We start from the raw sequence: 23,249 nt of genomic DNA, 5'->3' as shown, positions 1-23,249 counted from the left end.
ACATTGCAACAATACATTGCACAGGAAATGCGTTGAAATGAAATCTGAGGAATCATCATCATCATCATCATCATCATCATTTAGTTGTGCTGGTCTAAACGAAACGCTTTGCAAAGACATGTGCAACACGATGCTCAGTGCAAATATTCCTTTAAAGATATTGAGTGATCCCCATTTTAGAGGTTTTCTTCAGAAATTCTCTCGATACAAAAACTGTTCAAGCGATAGGCGAAGATGATTCAGCTTCGACAACTTACGAGAATATATCGTCGTTTACTGCAACGCTGGTAATTGCATCAATGATAACGAAGTATGTGCTACAGTACTTAATTTTTCCTTTTCCTTCTGACTGTACGGAGATACAGTAGCATGTTGACGTCGTCTGTTTACGTTTAAAACCTGTTGAGCCAATGGTCTGAATGAAAAAAATGTAACATATAGTAAATGTGCACCTACATTCAACGAGAAGTCATCCCGCATCCACTGTCTACATAGAAGATAAATCAAGGGATGTAAATATTAATAAAGTATCAGTTCCCGTCTTCATTCTAGACTTGTCTTTACGCGAAAAACTATCCGCATATATAACTTTTGTTTAATATACTTTATTCTGCTTGTAACTCTAAGGATAACGAATTAGCTGTCCTAGAGTTAAATAACTGTATGAGCGTATGATAAATTATTTGTCCTGTTCATGATGTCCATTTTATTTAAAGGTTTAAAGGGATGACGTAACTGTGTAATTATTGCACTGATGGTAAAAACAGAGCACATATTTTTAAAATGATCATCTGGAGAACTACGAATGTTAATTCAAATCAAGCTTTCAGGTATAACTCCCTGTAAAGTTGATTTGAATAATTTCGAGGGAAAAATTGTTCCGGGGCCGGGTATCGAACCCGTGACCTTTGGTTAAACGTACCAATGCTCTACCAACGGAGTTACCCGGGAACTCTACCAGACACCGATCCGACGAATATTAATTCCTTGGAAATAGGACGAATTTATTTTCTAAATTATTTCAATGGTACTCGTATGTTATCGAGTTCTAGCTATACTCTTGAGCTAGAGTCTTTTAAATCGTGAAGTGGAATTTTTACTAATATTGCTCCTTTACCACTTCCTGTATCGTCTTCAGCTGCTATTTCTCTCCCTCGAAAGAAGAACGAATAATATAATTCAAACAGTTGTAATATGATTTCAGTTGAAACTATCAGAATGTGAAGAATTTAATATATAATCTTCTATTAGACAAATGTATTCTGTAATTATTTTCAAGAATTGTCTCTCAGGACCCAAACTGATATCGAACCGTAGTCTTCCGGCTGCATTGTAACGCTCAGTTTTCGAGTCCAGAAAATTAATGTAAGGCTAATGTAAATAGATATAAATTTTTACCATTACTTTACGTGATACTAATTACATGCATTTTCGTAAGAAGATAAGGTAGATGTATAGACAAGATATAAATATTAAATTTTAGATTATTTATTTATGTCAGAATTCTACAGAATAACCACAATTATTACTGAATTATTTCACAATCACATTCTTAGAATATCAGTTAACAGTTTAACCTTTCCAACACTTTACTGTGTTTACATGACAGTCTTTTATACTTATTTTCTCCAATCACACCCTATGGCTGCTTACACTGCCTGCCCAATCAATGCTTATGCGCGAGTAGCCACTAGGTGGCAGGTAGTGATTTTGCATATACTTAATAGCGGTTACAGTGACTATGTACAGTCACTGTAATAGCGGTGGGTACTGCCTGCCACCTAGCAGCAAAATAACTTTGATTGAGCAGGCAGTTTACGCAACTATAGGATGCGATCCAGTAGGCAGTGATCCTAACGTATGTATTTTTGATAGTATAAATTTAAAATTGTCAAGTTTTACGATCGCAAATCGTGTGAACCACTATAATTTACAGTAAAAACTTAAGTTAATAATCGAAACTCCTTAAAACACGTAAAATATACTATTATGCTGATTATAGGGTTATCATAATCGATATTACATTCAGAGAATTATTAAACTAAACGGTCACATTTCAACATTAACAACTTTTGAAGATAAAGTTACAATTCAGCAATTACAATAATATTAATTTATAACAAAGTATAAAGGACAACGAATAGGACGGCCTGGGGTTCTGAGGGGGGGGGGCGACAATACCCAGTTCAGCAGGATTCGGCTGCTCGGAACGTCGCTCTTGTTGCGCTTCTTCGTCTCTGGAGCTACAGCACGCGTATCGTATAAGAGACAGTCAGTCTCTGAGATGGGAGAAAGTTGTTCCATCAGGTGAAAGTCTCTTATTCTTGATCGTTGCATGGCACTAAAGAAACAGAATTAATGTTTAATGATGGATTCAGTGTCTACTTAAAATTAATCCTATATGAAGATTCTTTAAAATTTTACAAGTATTTTTATAATTTTGAACATATGCATTTCTAGAATGCCTTTGAAATATGTATTACCTTAACACTTGCTGGTGAAGTACTTAAAAATTCTGATGAAGGGTTGCTGCACAAACAGGAAAAACGGCAGCGCTAACACAATAGACAGAGCAATGTGTTCGAACATCGACGAAATCTGAAAGAAGATACGTTCGTGTAGAGCACTATCATGCCATCTTAAGATATCAGCAACAACAGAACTATTTCCTCTCTCTATGTTGCAGACTTGTTCCTTGTGTTTTTGAAGAGGTAAAATGACCGACAATAAAACTCCAGCAATAAAACTTAAAAGCCATAAACTGTGTACTACATTGTACAGTGTGACAAAAAAAAAACGGACCGACCCTTGTAGCTGACTTCAGAGCCTTGTTCACTCCAGAGCACGACGAGACAGGTAACTAAGACTTTCGTGGTTCGAATCCTCCCTGGGAAGAAACTTTTTTTTGTTCCTTATTCAAATTTATTCCCAATACTTTTCGATAGCTGGTAAAATTCACGTTCTGGGAATAATAAGTTAATTAAGTAGTAAAATATCGCTGCAATCGAAAAGTATTGGGAATAAATTTGAATAAAGAACAAAAAAAAGTTTCCTTCCCAGGCAGGATTCGAACCACGAAAGTCTTAGTTACCAGTCTATCACGCTCTGGAGTGAACAAGGCTCTGAAATCAGCTACAAGGGTCGGTCCGGTTTTTTTGCCGCTACTGTATACATTTTTTGAAGCCATGTACATAATATGAAAAAAAAACTCCAGTATTGTCATTACTATTATACAGGGTGAACTGTAAGTAATTATTACATTACTAATGACGTTACTTACGGTTCACTCTGTATATATTTAATTAGAAGATTTATAAATTGAACTTTTGCAATTTTAGTAATGAGTAAATCGACTATCTTCATCTTCACATGAACGAAAATTGGGATGAGAAAGTTATTCTATTTGTTGGGGTCGTTACAACAGTTACATACGCTCAGTGGAGTGTGATCACAAAGTATGGTCCGCGCTTTAGGAACTATTTATGTAGGTAATTTTTGGCAAGAAATTGCATATGAACATGGGTCCAATTATCATTAATTTGTTGCATTTATTTGTAAAAAAAATCCATACGTGGAACTATGAATCACGCTTGAAATTTGTTTGCGTCTTAATACAATAGTGGTGCCTGCACAAATGGGGAATGGGTTTCTGCTGTGATGTGAAGTACGGAGATAGGTTAGGTCAGGTCTAACATCGGCTGTCGATGAGTAGGCCTAACGTTAGCAATTCGCAATGTTACATTGGAAGATGCCCTTTAGAGACTAGGCGACGTATATATTACTTAACATAATTGTTCATCCTTCACTTTAGCAGTTCACTTTGTGTACCAGGCGAAAATACAGACAGAACATTTACTTGCTCATATAGCATCGTTGCTGCGCTTATTAGCCGTGACGAGCTAAGAATTGCTACTTGCGCGATTCACAACCGTGCGGCCGAGTGCCTTTAAGTGGAAAAAGGAATTTTTGGACATCTGCTTTCAAACTGAAGTATGCTTGTTTTCAGTTTAATTTAGTATTTAAAAATCTTTCGGTGTATTTTTAATCGATTTCCTTCACTTCAGTTCACAACTGCTTCTACTTTCTTAAGATTCAAACATATTGATAATCTGACCTATGCTTATGACATTTATTTTGCTGCTCAAGATGACTTATAGAACTGATTCGTAAATCGTGGGTCATATTTTGTGAATCACTCTGTATAAGCTAAAGAACGAAGATCATAATATTATAGGGATTCTAGGACAGGGAATATGCAGAGTACATGGAACAAAAAAAGGAATATCAAACATAATAAACGTATGTATTAACGAAAAGCAGTATTGTATACAGGAAATAAAATGAGTGGGATAGTAAATCGGTTAAAATAATAAAAACAAATATTCTCATAGTGCTGTCATGTAGCAGAGAAAGAAAAGATCGGGGAGCTTCCCAGTTTACTGCTTCACTCGAAATTGAAAAATTTGTCCTGGATTAGCGGATTTAGAGTTTGTAACGACCCCAACAAGTAGGATCCCTAATTTTATTTCAGGTCAGTTTGTCTTCTTTATATTGTCCACAGTCATATAGTCATCTTCATTTAGTACACAATTTTTTCTAAAGTTTATTTAAAATTTTGTCCATACAACTAAATACAAGAAAGTTGAATTGCAGTTATATTTCATCATTATTACTGTGCTTTTGTATGGTTTCCGTAATAGTGAATTGCAATTTAATCTATGTGCCAGAACTCTTAATGAGATTTATACAGCACAATTTCAAGGATAAAATAGTTTATAACAATTAGGCCTTTAGGCCTGCATATATTCGTTCCATCCATTCAGCAAAAATAGAGGCCGATTGTATTGGCGATGAGATAAGTGTAACATATGCAATGCCCGTTGTGTCACAATAGGAATAAGTGTCACATGTTCTTAGCCATGTATTTAAGGAAGGTAGCATACACATGTTGGGAATAGAGCTAAAGTTGGTGCGAAAAACGTTGTGGCAGGAATCAAACGAAGAGCCGAACAACACCCAAATGAACATCCTGCAGCAGTAGTAAGGAAAGAAATTCAGACAATTTAAGATCAAGAAATACTATTGAATTTACCAAAAAGAAATTCATTATTACCTACTGTCAACAGAACACAAAATGTGCTCGAATTATATGTACCTGCCATCAAATACAGATTAAAATTGTACAATACCGAAGAGAGGGATGAAGAAAGAAGTAGAAACTAATTAATGTTATTTAAATTTCTTTATATTTCCTTCTAAAATTAAATTTGTACTTAATTCCATTGTATATGACAGAAATAAAATAGCCTAACATAATTCTGTAAATATGTTATTAATCCTACAATGGGCCATAAATATTGTGGACTATGAAATATGGACTAAAATATGTAAAATCGACAAAAATGTCTGACAACATTTCAGTATGGTGGATGAAATAATAGTGGACGGTTTTTGTAAGTTGACATAAATAGGTGGACAAAATTGTTGTGAACATAAAATAAATGTGGACGAAAATCTCAACTGGACAAACATTTATGGTGGACGTAAATACTGTGAACAAAATGTCACTGGAAAATCAGTCTGGGAATCCCTAATTTAGATCAATAACTATGGTATCTTTGTATTTTCACCACAGTCTAGTATTTACATTCACGAAGCTTAATACGTAGTAAATAAGCACCCATAGATAGTTGCTAACCACTAAGCTCGCTACTATCGCCTCATTACAGACAATGCGAAATAGTACCGGCACAGTCTATTGTTCCTAGCACCCTCACAACTCAAGCTTCGTGACTGTATATACTAGATTGTTTTCACTACCCTTTCCCTTTCCCTTTCCCTTTCCCTTTCCCTTTCCCTTTCCCTTTCCCTTTCCCTTTCCCTTTCCCCTTTCCCCTTTCCCCTTTCTAGCTCTGTTGGCTAAGGCGCTCGCCTACCGATCCGGAGTTGCGTTCGGTCGCGGGTTCGATTTCCGCTTGGGCTGATTATCTGGTTGGGTTTTTTCTGAGGTTTTCCCTAACCGTTAGGCAAATGTCAGGTAATCTATGGCGAATCCTCGGCCTCATCTCGCCAAATACCATCTCGCGATTACCAATCCCATCGACGCTAAATAACCTCGTAGTTGATACAGCGTCGTTAAATAACCAAGTAAAAAAATAGTTATACAATGTATAATAAAACGAATGCGTATTAAATGTTACATAACGACTCGTCACATATTACACCTTCTGACGCTAGAGTCATTCCAATCACTTACCGCAGTAATGCCGTTGAAGTGGACCGGAGTCCTGATAGTCGAGGCGCGCGTGGTCATCAGAGGTAGGTGCACCACGAACACACAGAAGCTGAGACGGCTCAGATGTTGAAACACCTTCCATGTCAGTACTGTCTTCACCAAACCTGTGGGTTGCAACACATTTCTAAACGTTGTTCTTTGTTTCATACACCGTGAAGTTATTGCCATTTTATGCAATGGAAACTTCTTGGTTTATTCGTGAATACACAGTCTGAAGAGAATATATTGACCGATGAACAGTTGCCTTCGATTAATAATTCTAAACCGCCACGTTAACAAAGATTGTGGACGATGAAGTCCATACTCAAGAGTAGGCCTATACGAGTATATGCAGAGTGAACTATTACTGTCAATTTCAGGGGGCTATTCTTTGAGATAGTTCAAACAAAAAATTTTAATACAATTTTCCTCGTTTTTTTGCTTCATTTTCGAGATAAAAATTGTTTTATATGAAATATTCCATAGCATGTTTTGGGAAAGTCATTGATTTAATTCTCAATGTGCTCAGTCAGATTATAAGAGCAGTATGCTATAGATACTAGTAACTAGGGACCGAATTCCTAGGTTTTTACCTATTTTTTTCCCTTACTTCTAAACTCATAATTTCTTAGATAATTTTCCGACTCATGGTCATAAGAGTTATATATATATATATATATATATATATATATATATATATATATATATATATATATATATATATATATAAATTCTGGTTAACCTAAAAAACCTAAATTGGACCTTAAGAACTAAAAAAAAAAAAAACTTAAATCGTAATTATACAAAGTGTTAAGAAAAAAGTATCCAATATTTTAGGAGGTGATAGTATGCATCAAAACAAGAAAATAAATGTCTAATAAACATGAGTCCTACAACACATACTTCCTGAGATCTGAACACTTGTTCATAGGAGTGTGGCAATGCAGTTTTCTGTCCTACAATACAGCAGACTACCAGATAATCATACCGTAGTTGATGGAATACTGATTCGTCGCAAGGAATACTGAAAACAAAAGTTTCGTTGCGGATATCAGCGGGTTTCAGCAGAGACGGTGTAGTGAATTTTCGTAATCCGCATGTGTGGGCTGATGAAAATTCCCATGCAGTTGAAAAAAACAAAGCATCAGCACCGATTCTCAATCAACGTATGGGCAGGCGTTCTTGGTGACAGATTAATAGGGCCATACGTGCTACCACAGAGATTAACTGGAGATCGTTATCAGGACTTTCTTATTAACGTATTGCCTACATTGTTGGAGTATGTGCCGTGTCAGCAAAGACTACAGATGTGGTTCATGCATGTGCGTGGACACCTGACGCTGACATTTCAGGACTGCTGGATTGATCGGAAAGACCCTGTACCTTGGCCTGTTCGTTCCCCAAACCTAAATCCTCTAGACTTTTGGTTATCAAGAACAACCAGGTCAACTTCAAAGAGTGCATGATTCCTTACGCCGAAGGACAAAGGAATGCATTGCCATGAATGGGCGACACATTGAGCACTTCCTACGAACAAGTGTTCAGATCTCAGAAAGTATGTGTTGTAGAACCCATGTTTATTAGACATTATTTTGTTTTGATGCATACTAGCACCTCCTAAAATATTGGATACTTTTTTAACACCGTGTATGTATTTTTCTATATTTACTCTGTTTTATATAAATATATTTAGAAATTTCAATACATCTTATAATTTTTATTCTCTTCTACACTGGAGAAAGCGACCCAATCTGCGGTCTTTATCCCTTCAGTCTTTTGTTGTTTTTGGATAAAATGGTTAAAAGGGAATTCCGTCTTTCTTTGTATAGTAGGCCGTCCTTCAGAAGCTTCACCCTGTCAAAGGCAATGATTGAGGCTATACGTATTTTGAAATTTCCACTGATCACAGATATGACATGCCAGTAGAAGGATATAAAATGATTGAACTTTCTCTTGAGATGAATGAACTGCGAAAAAGTCGTGTTGTTGAATGTTCGCTGATAGAAGACTGATCTAGCGTGTGCGGGTACGCGCTGTGAACTTTTCTAAAGTCTCTGTACAGTCTGAATAATTTCAAGGAAAAATTGTTCCGGGGCCGGGTATCGATCCCGGGACCCTTCGCTTAGCGCGCGAACGCTCTTCCGACTGAACTACCCCAGGAACTATACACGACACCGTCACAATTTTTCCTTTGTATCCACATGACTCAAATAGCTGACAAGGCGCCAGAACTCAACCGGCCCAGGAACAATTTTTCCTTGAAATTATTCAAACCTGCTTTACAGGGAGCTACTACCTGATAGCAAGATGTGTATCTGTACAGTCTGTCTTATTCTGGTGCTTCTGGTTTTAACATTGAATTTTTATAGTTTGTACTTTGTTAAATTATGCCAAAATATGAAATCACATTTATTACAACAGTATGATTGGTATCCATGAATTGTGGGTCCCTATCACCACGGCATGGCGCGTCCTCAGGTTGCGGATAGGGGAGACGGCCTCCAGATATGGAGGGTAGCTGCGAATATATTGAATAAGCAGTCGTGGACAGCCGATAAGGGGTGGTCCTCCAGCTTGGGGGTTGGGAGAAGGGCGAACAACCCATCACCGTAAAACAGCTTGTTACGAATCCCCTACAATAAGCACGTATGGGCGAATCCAGAAATGCATATAGTGTGTTAGTTGGGAGATCGGAGGGAAGAAGACCTTTGGGGAGGTCGAGACGTAGATGGGAGGATAATATTAAAATTAATTTGAGGGAGATTGGTTTTGATGAGACTGGATTAATCTTGCACAGGATAGGGACCAATGGCGGGCTTATGTGAGGGCGGCAATGAACCTGCGGGTTCCTTAGACGTCATTTGTGAACAAGTAGTGATTGGAATTGATTCCATCTTTACCACCAGGGAAAAGTTATGTTATTTAAAATTGACTGTAAGTATACATTTTTTTAAATAATCAGGCAATTTTTATGACCCCTTTCACAGTTTGGACAAAACAAACGTAAAAGAAACCTATTTCACCCACTCCAATAACCTAAAATGGACTTCCTAAGAACCTAAAAATCCGGTCCCTACTAATAACCGACTGAAAGAATTTTAGTTTTGTTCTTTAAATATGCAAAAATTTTATTCGAACAAATGTGAATTTTCATTCTGCAAAGGAATTTTTCAATGTCACATTTGTTCGAATCAAATTTCAGCATATTTATAGGAGAAAACTAAAATTCTTTCAATCAGTATTTAGGATGATTACTCGACGCTTTTAAATCTAGTAGCTCGCATACTATAGAGTATAGAGTATTCTAGACCAACAGGCAAACCATACCTCCATGTCCTAGTTCGCAGGCGAAGATGATCCAACCTGTTCCGAGCGCCCACAAGGTATGGCTGACGCTGCTGTACAGGGCAGACTCGAGAGTGCCGGACTGATGATTGAGCTGCAGGAATGGATTAATGCCAAACAATGCATAGCCTGAAGATAGGGCTGCCAGCAGCCAGCAAAAACACATCACGATCTGAAACAATGTCACTGAATTATACGCTATCCCAAGATGTGTAATACGAGCCATTTACCAGAGGGACTAGAAAGATGCCAGTCACAATTTAACTAGTCTAAAGGAAGAAATTAACATTACCAGTCTTGTAGACAGGACACATGATGGGCTCTTTACGATGCAAGTTGAATTTTTTGCTCAGCAACGATTTAGAAGTTCTGTTGAAATTACAAATAGCCCTATATTTGTATAAATAATTACTTATATGCGTATATAAAACATAAACGCAGCAACAGCAGCAGCAACCAAGCCTCGCATTAACATCTATAACAATAGATAACAGAATGTTACGGTAATAAAAATGAATGAAATTTAATTTCAATTTTCAAAGAGTACCGGTACTGTCGCTTCAAAACTTCTTTGTATGTTACAAAGTTAATAGTGCTTAAACAGACTAGAGAAAGCGCAACGCGACACTTCTGCTCTTGGCCGCATCGCTCGCAGATTTCAGTTACATGGTGTCGATGTGTTGCCGAGTATCGGTAATTTGACATTGATATTTGAATATAAAAAGTTATAAATATCAGCAATTGAACATCATTTACTCTTCCAAATTAAGAAAGGAGATGCTAAAACTGTCTATCTTCGTTTCCCAAATATTTGTCGCATCTGTTTAAGAAGCAACGCATCACTTGCTGCAGCATTTCTCGTTAAGAAATGAAGACTATTTTTCTCGATGCTATTTTGCATCAACCTAATATAAACGGCTTAAATGTTTAATTTAATGCATAGAATTTATGAGTGCAGTTTACACTTTCCAAAATGAATAATAATTATGAATTGTTCACGTCGAACGGTGGTTGCTCTCGTACTACACTAATTTGAAGTCATTTATAGAAAACCTGAATTAAAAAATGTATGTGTTTTTTTTTCAGTTTTGTGCTTCAGAATTAGTGACAATACTGTAAAAGAGAAGCGTTCACTTATGTTGGTAAAGTACAGTCACGAGTTCTTTGTGTGAGAACTGTGACAACTAGCCTAAAAGTTTAAGTTAAGTTTTTAAAAATTACAATTAAAGAAGTTCTATTTTGAAGTTCTCCTCACAGACATCGAATTGTGGAACTTTATGGACGGGGATGAATTTCCATTGCCTCTTAGTTTTCTTCTCAAAATCTACGAGTGTTTGTACTATATTTATTTTTGTGGAGCTTCGTTTCCATCTACAAAAATGGTGACAAAGTAAAGTACAATTATTTGAAATAAGTACACGTAACTGGAGTAACGTATTAAGATCATTTGGTCAATCTTCACACCAGATTTCATATTAATAGCCACGAAAATGCAATGTCATAATCTGACTAAAACACTTCAAGTACTTTATATAGGCTAGATTTATAATGCATTATTTTATATTATATATTACTGGTATTGTTAATGTTTGTTTGCGTTGTCTTTAGCAAACTATACGATGACTTTATCCTTAGTAGTTGATTAAAAATTTTAATTCATCATTGTCACCTATTACAGGGATTAAATCTGTAGGGTTCTTTCCTTTCACATATGAAATCATCTTCTCATCTTCTTTGAGGGCGTCCGATGTCTCTCTTTCCTGTGGACCTATTATCTCGTTTATCAAACGTTTCAATTCACTATTACACAACTTAAATCACTCTTTCCTCGACAACCAACATGTTACCAACAATAAAGTTCCCTCATTCATTCATCACTTCTTTACTACTAATACATGACCAGGAATATGCTCACAAATTGAAAATTAATATTTTCTTATGTACACGCACTGGTTAAGATACCAGTAATGAATAAGAATATTGTCTGCAACGCGAAAGAAAATCGATTTTATTCTCTCGTGGAGATTATCACCCTCGGCTACTGCTCGGGAGCTAAACTTTCCACTAGTGAATAAATTCTACTTTACTCTCTTATACCACAAATTACAATTTCGTTATTTGATTTCATTTATGTAGGCCTATAAAATGATACTTTATGTCTTAAATGTAACACATTTTATTAACTATTGAGTAATAATAATAATAATAATAATAATAATAATAATAATAATGTTTCTTCTTTCATGCACCCCAACACCTTGAAGGTTGTATGATACTGGCCTATGCTGTACAAACAAAAATAAAATGACCTAACTCATTTTAATATAGAATCTATGCTGTTGAAACCATTTCAATAAACGCGCTGTCAAATGTTTCTGAAAACAACTGTGAAAGCTTAGAACAGTATTCTGAAATTAATGACTTACCGGATACCAAGAGATTCTGCTGACATTTTCTTTTCTGTAGCTGAAGATCAGGTATCCTACCGCGACCCCGATTGTCCATGGTGATAGGCGTGTGAAAGGCATCATCAGATCGTATCTGTTCTTCAGAACCCACTCTGACGGACTGAAATTAGTAACAGTGTAGCCTCATTGTATACAAGGATTATCTTTTTGAAGATATATGTAAAGATTTTATAATTGACCCTAAAATTCGTTTCGAGACTTGCAAGAGCCAACCTGAAGATGTCTACAAGAAAAAACAGTCATGGGCCAACAATTCTGGATTATCTATAGGAATGTCAGCTACAACAGATAGAAGTTATCAGCTTGATGGTTGGAGCACAAGTTTCCACCAGAATTATTTTTTTTTAAATTTTTGTAAGGTTTTCATTTGCAGTTATCCCTAATTATTACAGCAATAGATTTAATCGATGAATCGAAACTATTAACCGATTAATTTTAAAAGCGGATTAAGCGACCAAATGTGTTTTAATCGATTAGTCGGAACGGTTAAAAATTATCTTGTGGTGAAGGAAATATAAATGCTTTGTGAACTCTGTAGCATAAATCTGTATATCATTTGGTGCGGTAAACTAAGCTATGATTGTGACAGACCAATATTTTAAACCAGGGCTGGGCATCGAAAGCGGAACTAGACTCTAAACAGGGAAGCTTAATATTCATCCGTCACTGAATCAACGCTGCGCGGTGTTCGGCGGGGAAGAAAGAGGATAAAGAGAAATCATATGGCTCCCCGTAAGAGAGTAGAATCCGCTCTTGCTGCCCAGCCCTGTTGTAAACCTTTGTGCTTACCTAGACTAATCTTCTCAATCAAAGTGAAATAACGAATAAACTTGTAAAATTTTGTCAGCTTACTGACGTGTTTGGTTGGAACAGAGAGATGTGATCGTAATTAAATGTAAACTGGAAATTTGGTTTTTCAAACTATTTGTATACCTAAATTATCAGTGTCAATTACTTCTTAATTATTTGAAATAGACATCGATAAAAATAAAAATATTTATTAATATGTGTCTTCTTTATACCATATATGAAGGGTTCAGAGCCATAGTGGGCCAAGCGCCATTTACTAAAACCATAGAAAACAAGGGTTAAAATGAAGTAATTACCATAATTCAATGGAAACATAACAAGTAATATAGAATATACACATTAAAACCAAATGATATGTCAATCTTCATTAAACTATGGTATTCACTTAACTTTAACCCTTGCTTTCTCCGTTTTTAATAAATGGCGCTTGGCCCCCTAGGCTGTGAACCCTTGGTCTGGTTGGGGGAGTTGATATAGCGCTGGCCTTCTATGCCCGAGGTTGCGGGTTCGATCCCGTGCCAGGTCGATGGCATTTAAGTGTGCTTAAATGCGACAGGCTCATGTATTAGATTTACTGGTATGCAAAAGAACTCCTGCGGGACAAAATTCCGGCACACTGGCGACGCCGATGTAACATCGGCAGTTGCGAGGGTCGTTAAATAAACACAACATTTTAACATTTATATAACTATATTAGGTATTTTTATTCAAACTTACACTGTTTAAAATTCGATTAAGCGATCGATTAAAGGCATTTGGTTAACCGATCAAAAATTTTAGTCTATGAACAGCTCTGCTATTTACTAATGTCTGTCTTCTTGCATTAAAGGGCTCGATTGCATTGTTAAGATATCACTTAAAATAAGATATTCTTTGCGTTGTTCGCCTGTAATTCGATGTGTTTCTGTGTGTGTTTTTTTGTGCGTTTGTCTCTCTCTGTCTCCCTCTCCCCCGCCCTCTCCCCTCTCTCTCCCGTTGCTTTACTATTCGTAACAGAACTACCCGTACTAGTCAGATTTTCGTTCGTAAGTAGTATAGGCCTACTTTGTCTTCTAGGAAATTTCCGTTTAGAGAAAGTATTTAATTAGTAATAAATAAATAAAACAATTTACTCAGTGAATTTACGCGTATATTTACTCCTGGGAAACATAACACTTGTAATATCTATCTCTGGTGTCTGCATATTGCAGTGCTCTGTGGAGAAGTTGATTTTGAATGTTACCGTAGTTTTACTACTACTGCTTCTTGTACTTCGAGTAGACCTAATGCTCTACTCGAAACGAAAGTAAAATCTCGAAAAACTCACCTTCCAGTAGTCAGTCCTGCTGGTAGCATCTTTGAGAAGTTAAAGAGAAAAGACGAAACAATGCCCATGATGATCACGTAAACAATGAGGACAAGAGCACGAACTTTGGAACAGGTTAAGAGAAATAGCAGAAGCAGTGGAGAGAACATGTAGAGCTGCATGTCCACCATCAAATACCAGCTGTGCCACACACACTGCAATAAAATAGTTTTACTTTAGACATTGCATTTGGCGCTGTTATGGCACCAGCAATCGACAGCAGAAATACTTTTTAGCAGACTTGCCAGCGAATAGGGATTGCTATTACACGGTTCGCTGTTTCTCGTTATACTGACCTCTAGGGTTTGAAAGTGAAATCAAACGATACCACATGTGAAAAAAAAAAAAAGCCGGGAATTTCGCTCAGTGTCCATTATTACTACTTCCTATTCTCTGGCCTCACCAGTGTTGCCAACTGAACGGAAATTTCGCCAAAATTGACGGAATTTCAACGTAACGGACGGGAAAAAATGGCTTTGATTGGTGACCGATTTTCTGGCTGTCATTTTTAATTGTTTAATTTTTGGGAGATTTTACTTTATTTGAATAGCCCTGCATATTCCATATTATGTTTAAGAATCTCCTGGTTCAGATTTCCTCGTAATCAAGTTAGATGTTGACGAATTATTTATTTTAATCAGGATTGGTAAGTTGTGTTAAAATTTGCTTTATTTATTTGGTCTTATTATTTTTTTTTAATTTGACGGATTCTGACGTATTTCCAGGCGTTATACTGACGGGAATACAATTTATGCGTTGGCAACACTGGGCCTCACCCTTGAGCCAATGCCAGTCGGTTTTTGGATGCAATCGAAGATGCCTCGCAATCAGTGAGCTCTATATTAAACTGGAGGCACCACCGCAATGCTGAAAACGTGACTGTAGGCGAGGGTATGCTCTCTCTTTCTAACTAATGTGTTTCAATGGGTCTTTCGTGAAGTTGATGTTGCACATGAGCAGTAAGCAATAAAAATACTGTTATTGTGTACGATAGTATTCACTGCAAGAGAGACAAGGACAACGCTGTGATAGAAAGAGATAGCAGTACCCTCCGGCGCTCAGCATTCGGTCACGCTTTTAAAGCATTGAGTAGTGCCTCCAGTTTAGTGCAGAGCTCACTGCTCGCAGTATTTAACTCTCTTCGTTTGGACTGTTTGTTGGTAAATATGCCGTCACGCAACCCGATGTTAACTGCCTCATTGCCGCTCACTAACTATGGCGAGGCAACGACAAGAGAGGCTGCCGCAAGAGGCGGCCGCGCGTGACAGCCTCGCTTCGTGGATACGCGGCTTTTCATATTTACAGTAGAACCTCTATTATCCGTGGTAATGAAGGGGGTAGACTGAACGGTTAATCGAAAAAAATCGAATAATCCGTACTGTAATATATTTTATGCTCGACCATGCCGAAATGTAGTAATTATACACCTGGTAGCAGTCCTTTAATGCATGTCATTAAAGTACACCTACTCATTAAAGTACAGGTGTTCAGCCAATGACAAGTCAGCTTACAGGTGTTCATCCAATGACAAGTCAGCTTTGTACCGTTATAAAACCGCAAGTATCGATTATTCTCGGATAGGCAATCGAAAGAGAATTAGCGAAAAGTCACGGAGGCTGGAAATCCAATGCTGTCGCAGAAGGTTATGTTCTGTTACTATAATAATTAGAGTTAGACTAATTGTAAATAATATTCAAATAAATTCAATTTGTCATCTCGTTTTTCAATTCTAAATCAATTTTCAGGTTATACCAGAGTAATGTTCATCTTATTCTGTGCCAAGGTCAATGAAATTCGGCCTCGGAAAAAATCAATACTTTCGCGTCTGCTCACATCTCACAATTCAGGTCAGTTCGCACATAACCATAATTTTGAATACTTTCAAGTTAGAAATATGGTCGAGCATAAAAAGTCATATGAAACTTGCCTATAATGGTAATTAAGACGCTCGTATGAAAATTATGAAACTCGCTTGCGCTCGTTTCATAAGCAATCATACTTGCGTCTTAATTACTACCATTATAAGCTCATTGCATAATGTACTATTAATAAATTAAGTGCATAGGCCTAAGACTTAGACCTATAGTTCCGTAATATTCTACATGCTCTTATGTTTAACGTGCTAGTTAGTGGATCAGAAGTTCACTAATTTAAGTTCGGTTGTCAATGACAGGTTTTAAGCGACAAGGAAATCCTTGCGATGGTTGTCTGCGGAAAGATAGGAGTAGAGGTATCGTGTTGTAGATTTAAATTCTCGTAATTTATACACTTTATCTTTGTTTTATAATAAATAACGCACAGTTGTAAGTTGTAACGCCAATTTCGTATTGTAATTCGACACGAGCTATAGATTCTACTTTCCAAAATCCCTCAATTACTTGCACTTCTTTTTTTCGATACCCAAGCTCAACACATTTTCTTTCGACACTCTTGAAAGACATTTTGCATAGAAGTTAAACAGTACGGCCACTCGAACAGTACGACAAAGACCAAATGGTGCACTGGTTTGCAATTGTGTGAAAGTTACCGAGATCATTTCTTTGAAAGCAGATAGTGACTATTTTACAGCTTGGGAAAAACACCTCCTCCCACAAGTAACTGCTCCTGTTGCCGGAGTGTGCGGAAGCATTCCTACGACATATCGTGTAATAGTAAGGACTTATAGAAAAATAGGGCGAGGAAAAGAATCGGATAATCCGCCTATCGGTTAATAGGATGACGGATAATCGGCGCTCTACTGTTCTCAAACTACCGCTTCATGAGAGTCACAGAAGTAGAGGATTTCAATATATGATTTCAATCACACTTTGGTTTCTGTAACAAACATAGCCTAAGGAAAACGAAATATGGAAGTTAAGAATAGATTTTTCAGTCTTTTTCTACAACAAAATATTGTGTCGTGTACTTACAATTTTGGCGGGATCTATTAAATTCTGACACATAAGCAAGGTGCTCCACCAAGTTTCACGACAGATCTCTGTCATGTGTCCGGTAGCATAATCCCAGAGCGGTCCAGATCCCAGGTACGAAACGAAAGTGATTTGCAGCAATACCATCAAGGATACAGTGGGTAGATACCTGCGGAAGAATGTTAAGAAAAAAATTACCATCACATCATTTACTGAACTTGCGAGGAAGCACAGAAACTAACACGCCGTACGCTTTCGATACAACGATCATTATAAGAACAGAAAACGCTGATTATTATTAGATTAAAACCTACATTAGAATACAAAGCAAGGCGTAGTTCAGTCGGCAGAGGCGTTTACCTGTTCATCCGGAGCTGCACTCGAGCATAGATTCGATTTTTGCTTGGGATGATTACCAAGTTGGATTTTTCCGAGGTTTTACTCAACCGTAAGGTGAATGTCATGTAATCAATGGGGAATCTTCGGCCTCATCTCGGTAAATACCATCGCGCTATTACCAATTTAATCTAAACTAAATAACCTAGTAGCTGATACAGCGTCGTTAAAAAAAACGAAAAAAAAGAAGAGACCGCATAGTTTAATATCACACATGCATGCAGGGGAATTCTGAAATTTAACTTCTTTTCAATATCGAGTCGCCTGGTAGCATTCTGCATGAAACTGTAAGCTAAGAATAATAATAGTAGTATTTAAGTAAGGCTGCAATATGCCACCCACACTAACCCAAAACGCACGTATGAACATTCACGAACAGAAATTCAATTTTATTCTTATGTCTTACATTAACAAGATTATTTTGGTTTATTATCAAACAAAAATAAACGGGAACGAACATAGGAGTATTGTTATAATTAATTATGTTAACCTACAATTTTAATTTTCAGGTTTCTGAAGTTGAAACCAATGTTATAACCTAAAGAATATGTGCTTAGTTAGAAACAATCTTAGTAGAAAATATCACAAATAACAAGGAATAATTTTAATGGTTATGGAAACGTGAACATTTGGGGATAATTATATATAATGTTACTAAGTTTCAAAAACACTTAAAATAGATCATTACTTATCCACGCTTACACAGAAAATAATTATTAAAGTATTCTAGAACAGTATGATCTTCTCTAATTATATAGATATGAAATTGAGTTGGTTATATGCATGGTATGTACAGAACCCTACAACGCGCAACGGAAGTGATATATTTTTTTTGGAGTCGTAGTTAACTTTACGATAATCTATAAATAACTGAATATAGATTCAAGGAATTTTTTTATTACTTTTATTTAAATTTATGGGATACATCATACGATAAAGTAGACAAACTAATTATAAAGGATGCCTTACAACTATTACGAAAATAACATTATACAGCTTCAATGGAATTTCTTTTTTAGACATATTGGCACATTCTGTCCAAAACAGTAAAACATCGTTGATAAGTTTTGAGTAGTTAGTGTTACTTTAATAAGGAAGTATGATTGTTTTTCAAGTAAGAAGTGTTGCATTTGACATTGATATTCTCGGACAAAACTTCCTTTCGGTATTAAAATGAAGTTTGCAGTGAAGATACAGCTGAACGAATGAAAGGGTAGACAACACGGTAAGCAATAGGTTCTTCGTGTCAGGAGATATTAAACTGTGTAGTTCTGTCAAAGTCCCGAAGTATATTATTGGTATAAACACTGTTTCATCGTATAATGGAAAGTAAAAAAAGAAAATATATTTAATGACTCGTACTTTCTCATTATACACTGTACATATTGAGATGTACTGGCGGTGGTCGCGGAGAAAGATTGGACTTCTGACATTTCTAGTAAAGCACGTGGAACGTACAAAGGCAGAGAGCGACGTTGTCACGCGTGCGTTAGAGCGGCGTGTTTCCAGTACAGTTAAGCTGTACTGCATTTCTTTACCGACTGCTCGCTCTTATCTCTACTCTGGAGCTTTCCCCACTACTCCTATTACTTCCCCTCTTTCGCGTCGCCGAGCTGTCAGGACTAAATAATCGGTCTGTACGTTACGATCTAGTAAAAGTTGTTTCTTTGCTTGCGAGAACTTTAGCTAAAGTAACTGTATAAAGTACTACAAAACTTCCAAGAGTAACTATAAGAGCTCAGATATCATTGGAAATTTTAGAACTTCGTGAACTACTGACCTGATGTAGCGAGCGGTGTAGTACGTGGGCAAGTATCTGCAAAGAAACTTCCAGCTCAACTTCGTGCCCTCGTGCTGGTAGAAGCCTTTATTCGCCATGTCCTTCAGGAATGCGTAAGAAATCAGCACCCCAGACGTTACCATGAACGTATCCGCAGCCAGAGACGCGTTGATGATTATCGTGGAGAACAAATGAGAAGCAAACTGCAACACATCATTATACTTCAATTTTTGAAAGGTTCATCAGATGATTAACAATCTGAAGTATTATTTAATGTCGTTGAATAAACTACTTCAGAACTAAAATTTCCGATTCAATAAGTGTCGGACGTGAAATTTTCTAGACTGAATATTATATGTGTCTTCGTTGTTAGGCTAAGATTTTTTTTGCGCTGAGAATTGTTACAAGAAAATCTTTAGAAGAAAATCAAAATAAATATACCTATGCATCAAATAGGACTTCAAAATTAAAAAAATAACTACGTATACTTACAATATTAGAAAATTTCGTAAGAAATAATAAAAAGAACAAATTTTAGAAAATTAAAAACAATTGTGAAGTTGGCTGAAAACGACTCTTTCAGATGTCCTTCGTCGACTGACATGTTAGATATCGTCGACATGGAGAAAAGGTGAAATTACTATGATATCCTAGTTAAAACGTGGCGGAAATATCTTGAGAAGTAAAAATATGGAGACTGGGTTCTTTGTCAGAAGTGCTATTGCTGTATGTTTAAGCTCATTATGCACAATCAGAATTAATTTATAGCCAAAAACATACCTCTGCTCCCGCATACTCCTTACTCATAGAATTTAGCACGTTTTAAAATTTTATTCTTTTCCCAAACTACAAATTGAAGGAAAAATTTATATCTCTTTAGGTTAAAAATAAATCGTAAACGCAATTTGGGCTTCTGAAATTCCGAAACTGGCTTCGTTAGTGTAGGAATGTTGTGTATGGAGTATTACGTCTGAAAATACTGCTTTGGAAGCTATTGCACAGAGGAACATGCGAGAGCTGTTGACAAAGAAATTTTCAATCTGAGCTTCCGAAATTCAGTGACTGGCCAGGTTTTCAAAGGAGAATTCATGTTAAGATTATGAAATATGATTTAGAGTGGAATGATTAATGACCATAAGAATAGAAGTTAAATTTTAATAAACAATGTATACTATAAACTGAAATATAATTAAACACTAAAAAAATCGTAATGATCTTCGTAAGTACTACGCCAATTACAACGAATTGAACAAAATAGTAATAAATAAGACGGTTTACCAGATTAGCAGAGTGAAGTACCAAGTGAAATAATATTTACAGAAATAAGAGAACTGTTGAATACCTTTTTAAAGGACATTACAAATAACTTAGGCAAAAAGTTAAAGAAATAGAAATAAAAATGTGAAGTCATCGAATTACTTTATTTCATTTTCCCTTCATCAGGGAAAAATGATTAAGGATGGCAGAAAGGAAGAGGAGAATGTAAAGAAAGTGAAACTATGGAATGACGAAGAGAGAAATTAGGGGAAAGCATAAAAAGGACGAGAGAATTGAGGAACAAAGGAGGGATGAGGAGAAGAAAAGCTGGAAGAAAGGAAGAGGGAGAAAAGAGTAAAATGAAAGTAAGTTACTTACTGCCGTAATGTTCAAGTAATTTACCGTCGGTAAATTAGCAGTTAGAAAACAAGTGTGGATCAACATCACCCACAACAAGGATAGGACTTTGATACCGTCCACAGAAGGTAGGCAAGTGGGTTCGTCCACAATGAGTATTCTCCTAGAGTTGCTGATCAGAGAGAACGCCGCCCAGATGTCCGCCTCTGGGTCGTATGGGTCTGCTTCGTATGGGTCTGGGTCCACCGTCCTGATTGTGCTTATATTCCCTTCTGGTACGGCATCTATGTCGAAATCTGATGGGGAAGGGTATCTGGACGGAGTTGTTCTGCTGCTTGAAGACTGCTGTGGGAGTAAGGAGGTAATTTCTTCTACTTGTGCTACTGGAGTTACGCCGTCTGAATTAGATTCATTCGAAAGTTGAGACTGATTAACCGGATCTGAATTTGATAACAGTTCGGAACTTGAACCTGGACGAGAATTTGATCCTGATGTCCACTCTCTCTTCTCTAGTTCGCTTGATACTTTAAGCAACAAAGATTCCGTGTTAGACGATTCTTCCCTTGCCAACAATCTTGCAGGAAGTTCAGTGGGCTGAGATCCACCAAATCTGGGATCTGATGTCCCCTGTATTTGGTAGAAGTCTTCCTGTATTGGCGATGGAGGTCTTTGTTCTGGGCGATGTAAAATCTTTGAGCCGTTTGTCTGTTCTTTTCTCTTTAATGCAATATGTTTTTGCAACGAAATTGATGCAGCGCCTAGCTCGGATGGCGAATCATATAGTCCAAAGTCTCTGCTCTCGATTTCAGACGTAGTCTTTCCAGATTCCAATCCACTATCTGAATGAAAGTCCTCTTCAGAGACGTACGGTAACTTGTGCATGTTAGAACTGTCGCCCCTCCATAACGACATTGTCGGCAATGTTTCTATGGGCTGTGATGCGCTCAGGTCAGATTCTGATCCGTCCTCAGATGTTGGCGACGGAAGTTTTGCTTCAGAGAGAAACTTATCATTTGAATTTGATTTTCTCTTTCTGATTGCCCCTTTGTTGGATTCTTGTAATAGCACCGATGCTTCGTGCAGCTCGGACGGCAACTGAGATCTTACTGAGTCTCCAACCTGAGATTCGATTCCAAACTGAGCAATGTCAGCTTCTGTTTCAGTAAGTGAATAAAACGAATCTTCAGAGCTGGACATTGATTTGTAAGGAGAATTGGTGCTGCTTGATTCTGTGGACTGTGAGCTCTTCTTTCTGGGTTCTGATTCCTGTTGAGCCGAGGAAGGTGATTCTTCGGCTATTGCTAATGGAATCTTTGCTTCTATAAGAACGTTAGCACCTGTCTCTAATTTTCCCGTTATGTTCACCACTTTGTTAGAGTCTTGCGACAACAGTACGTCATCCAGCTCAAATGGGGACTGTGATCTCTTCGAATCTACTCTCTGTGGTTCGGTTGGACACTCAGTTTTTTCAACTCTTGTGATATTAATTGAATTAAATTCCTCTTCTTTAGAGCTGGTGGAGAACTCATAGTGCATGGTGTTCTTTCTAGCAGGCGATTGAGGTCTTTCACTTTGTGGATGTATTGATCCGAAATCTGGTACCAATTGTGTTTCTTCAGAGATCGGCAGAAGACGCCTTGGTTCTTCAGCTCTTGATTCTGAACCAGACTTTCGCAACGATAAGGCGGGTTGTTCCGTAAGTGACGGAGGATTATTTATCTTTAGTTTGATTCCAGACCGAGGCATTTTAGCTTCGTGGTTATAGGTATTCAAAGAGGTTTCTTTCTTAGTTTGTAACAATGCTGATAGTTTCTCAGGTGTGTCCGAAGAAATTGGAGTTCTAGATTGTCGTCGTCCTTCTGTAACGGGTGCTTCTAAGGCTGTCTGCGGTGTTTGCTGGATTCGTATTAAGGCTTGCACTGCATTGCTTAAAGTCGTGGACGTGGTCGTAGCTTCTGTTGGGAGAAGACACGGAGTCCCAAAACCTGATCCTATTAGAGATTGGCCTGCTGACACATACAGAGGTCCTCTTTGAGTGACGTTGCCCAAATGTCGATCTCTTACAACTCTTATAGGTTGCCTATTGTCTCGCAAGGATGCACCATTATTCTTGTGATCTGTAAAATGTTACATTGAAATAATTAGTACGGTTGCCAAGGCATCTAATTTTATTTAAATAGATGAGCTATGTAACATATGGTTAGGTATTAAAGGGGTATTAAGGTATTAGTATAATTTTACTATATTTCAACATTTTTTCCTCTGAATTTATAGGTCTTCTGGAAACAAAAATTGGTATACTTAATAT

At 37.1% G+C, this 23,249-nt stretch overlaps 1 protein-coding gene across 1 annotated transcript in view; it reads right to left on the bottom strand.

Annotated features, from left to right (window-relative positions):
- Positions 1-1,466: 1,466 nt before the first annotated feature.
- Positions 1,467-23,249, bottom strand: part of LOC138709355 (uncharacterized) — a 34,767-nt gene continuing 12,984 nt past the window's right edge. The window contains exons 5-13 of the mRNA XM_069840070.1: positions 20,963-23,058; positions 19,328-19,530; positions 17,152-17,320; positions 14,204-14,397; positions 12,046-12,187; positions 9,602-9,791; positions 6,257-6,399; positions 2,484-2,598; positions 1,467-2,341 (exon numbers count right to left, since the gene is read on the bottom strand). Of these exons, the coding sequence (XP_069696171.1) occupies positions 2,485-2,598; positions 6,257-6,399; positions 9,602-9,791; positions 12,046-12,187; positions 14,204-14,397; positions 17,152-17,320; positions 19,328-19,530; positions 20,963-23,058 (3,251 nt within the window). The 3' untranslated portion in view covers positions 1,467-2,341; position 2,484. The remainder of the gene's footprint in view (positions 2,342-2,483; positions 2,599-6,256; positions 6,400-9,601; positions 9,792-12,045; positions 12,188-14,203; positions 14,398-17,151; positions 17,321-19,327; positions 19,531-20,962; positions 23,059-23,249) is intronic.

Source organism: Periplaneta americana, chromosome 11 (genome assembly GCF_040183065.1).
Source record: "Periplaneta americana isolate PAMFEO1 chromosome 11, P.americana_PAMFEO1_priV1, whole genome shotgun sequence".
Taxonomy (NCBI): Eukaryota; Metazoa; Arthropoda; class Insecta; order Blattodea; family Blattidae; genus Periplaneta; species Periplaneta americana.
The sequence above is the reverse complement of the archived record's forward strand: the minus strand, read 5'-3'. Positions and strand labels throughout refer to the sequence as shown.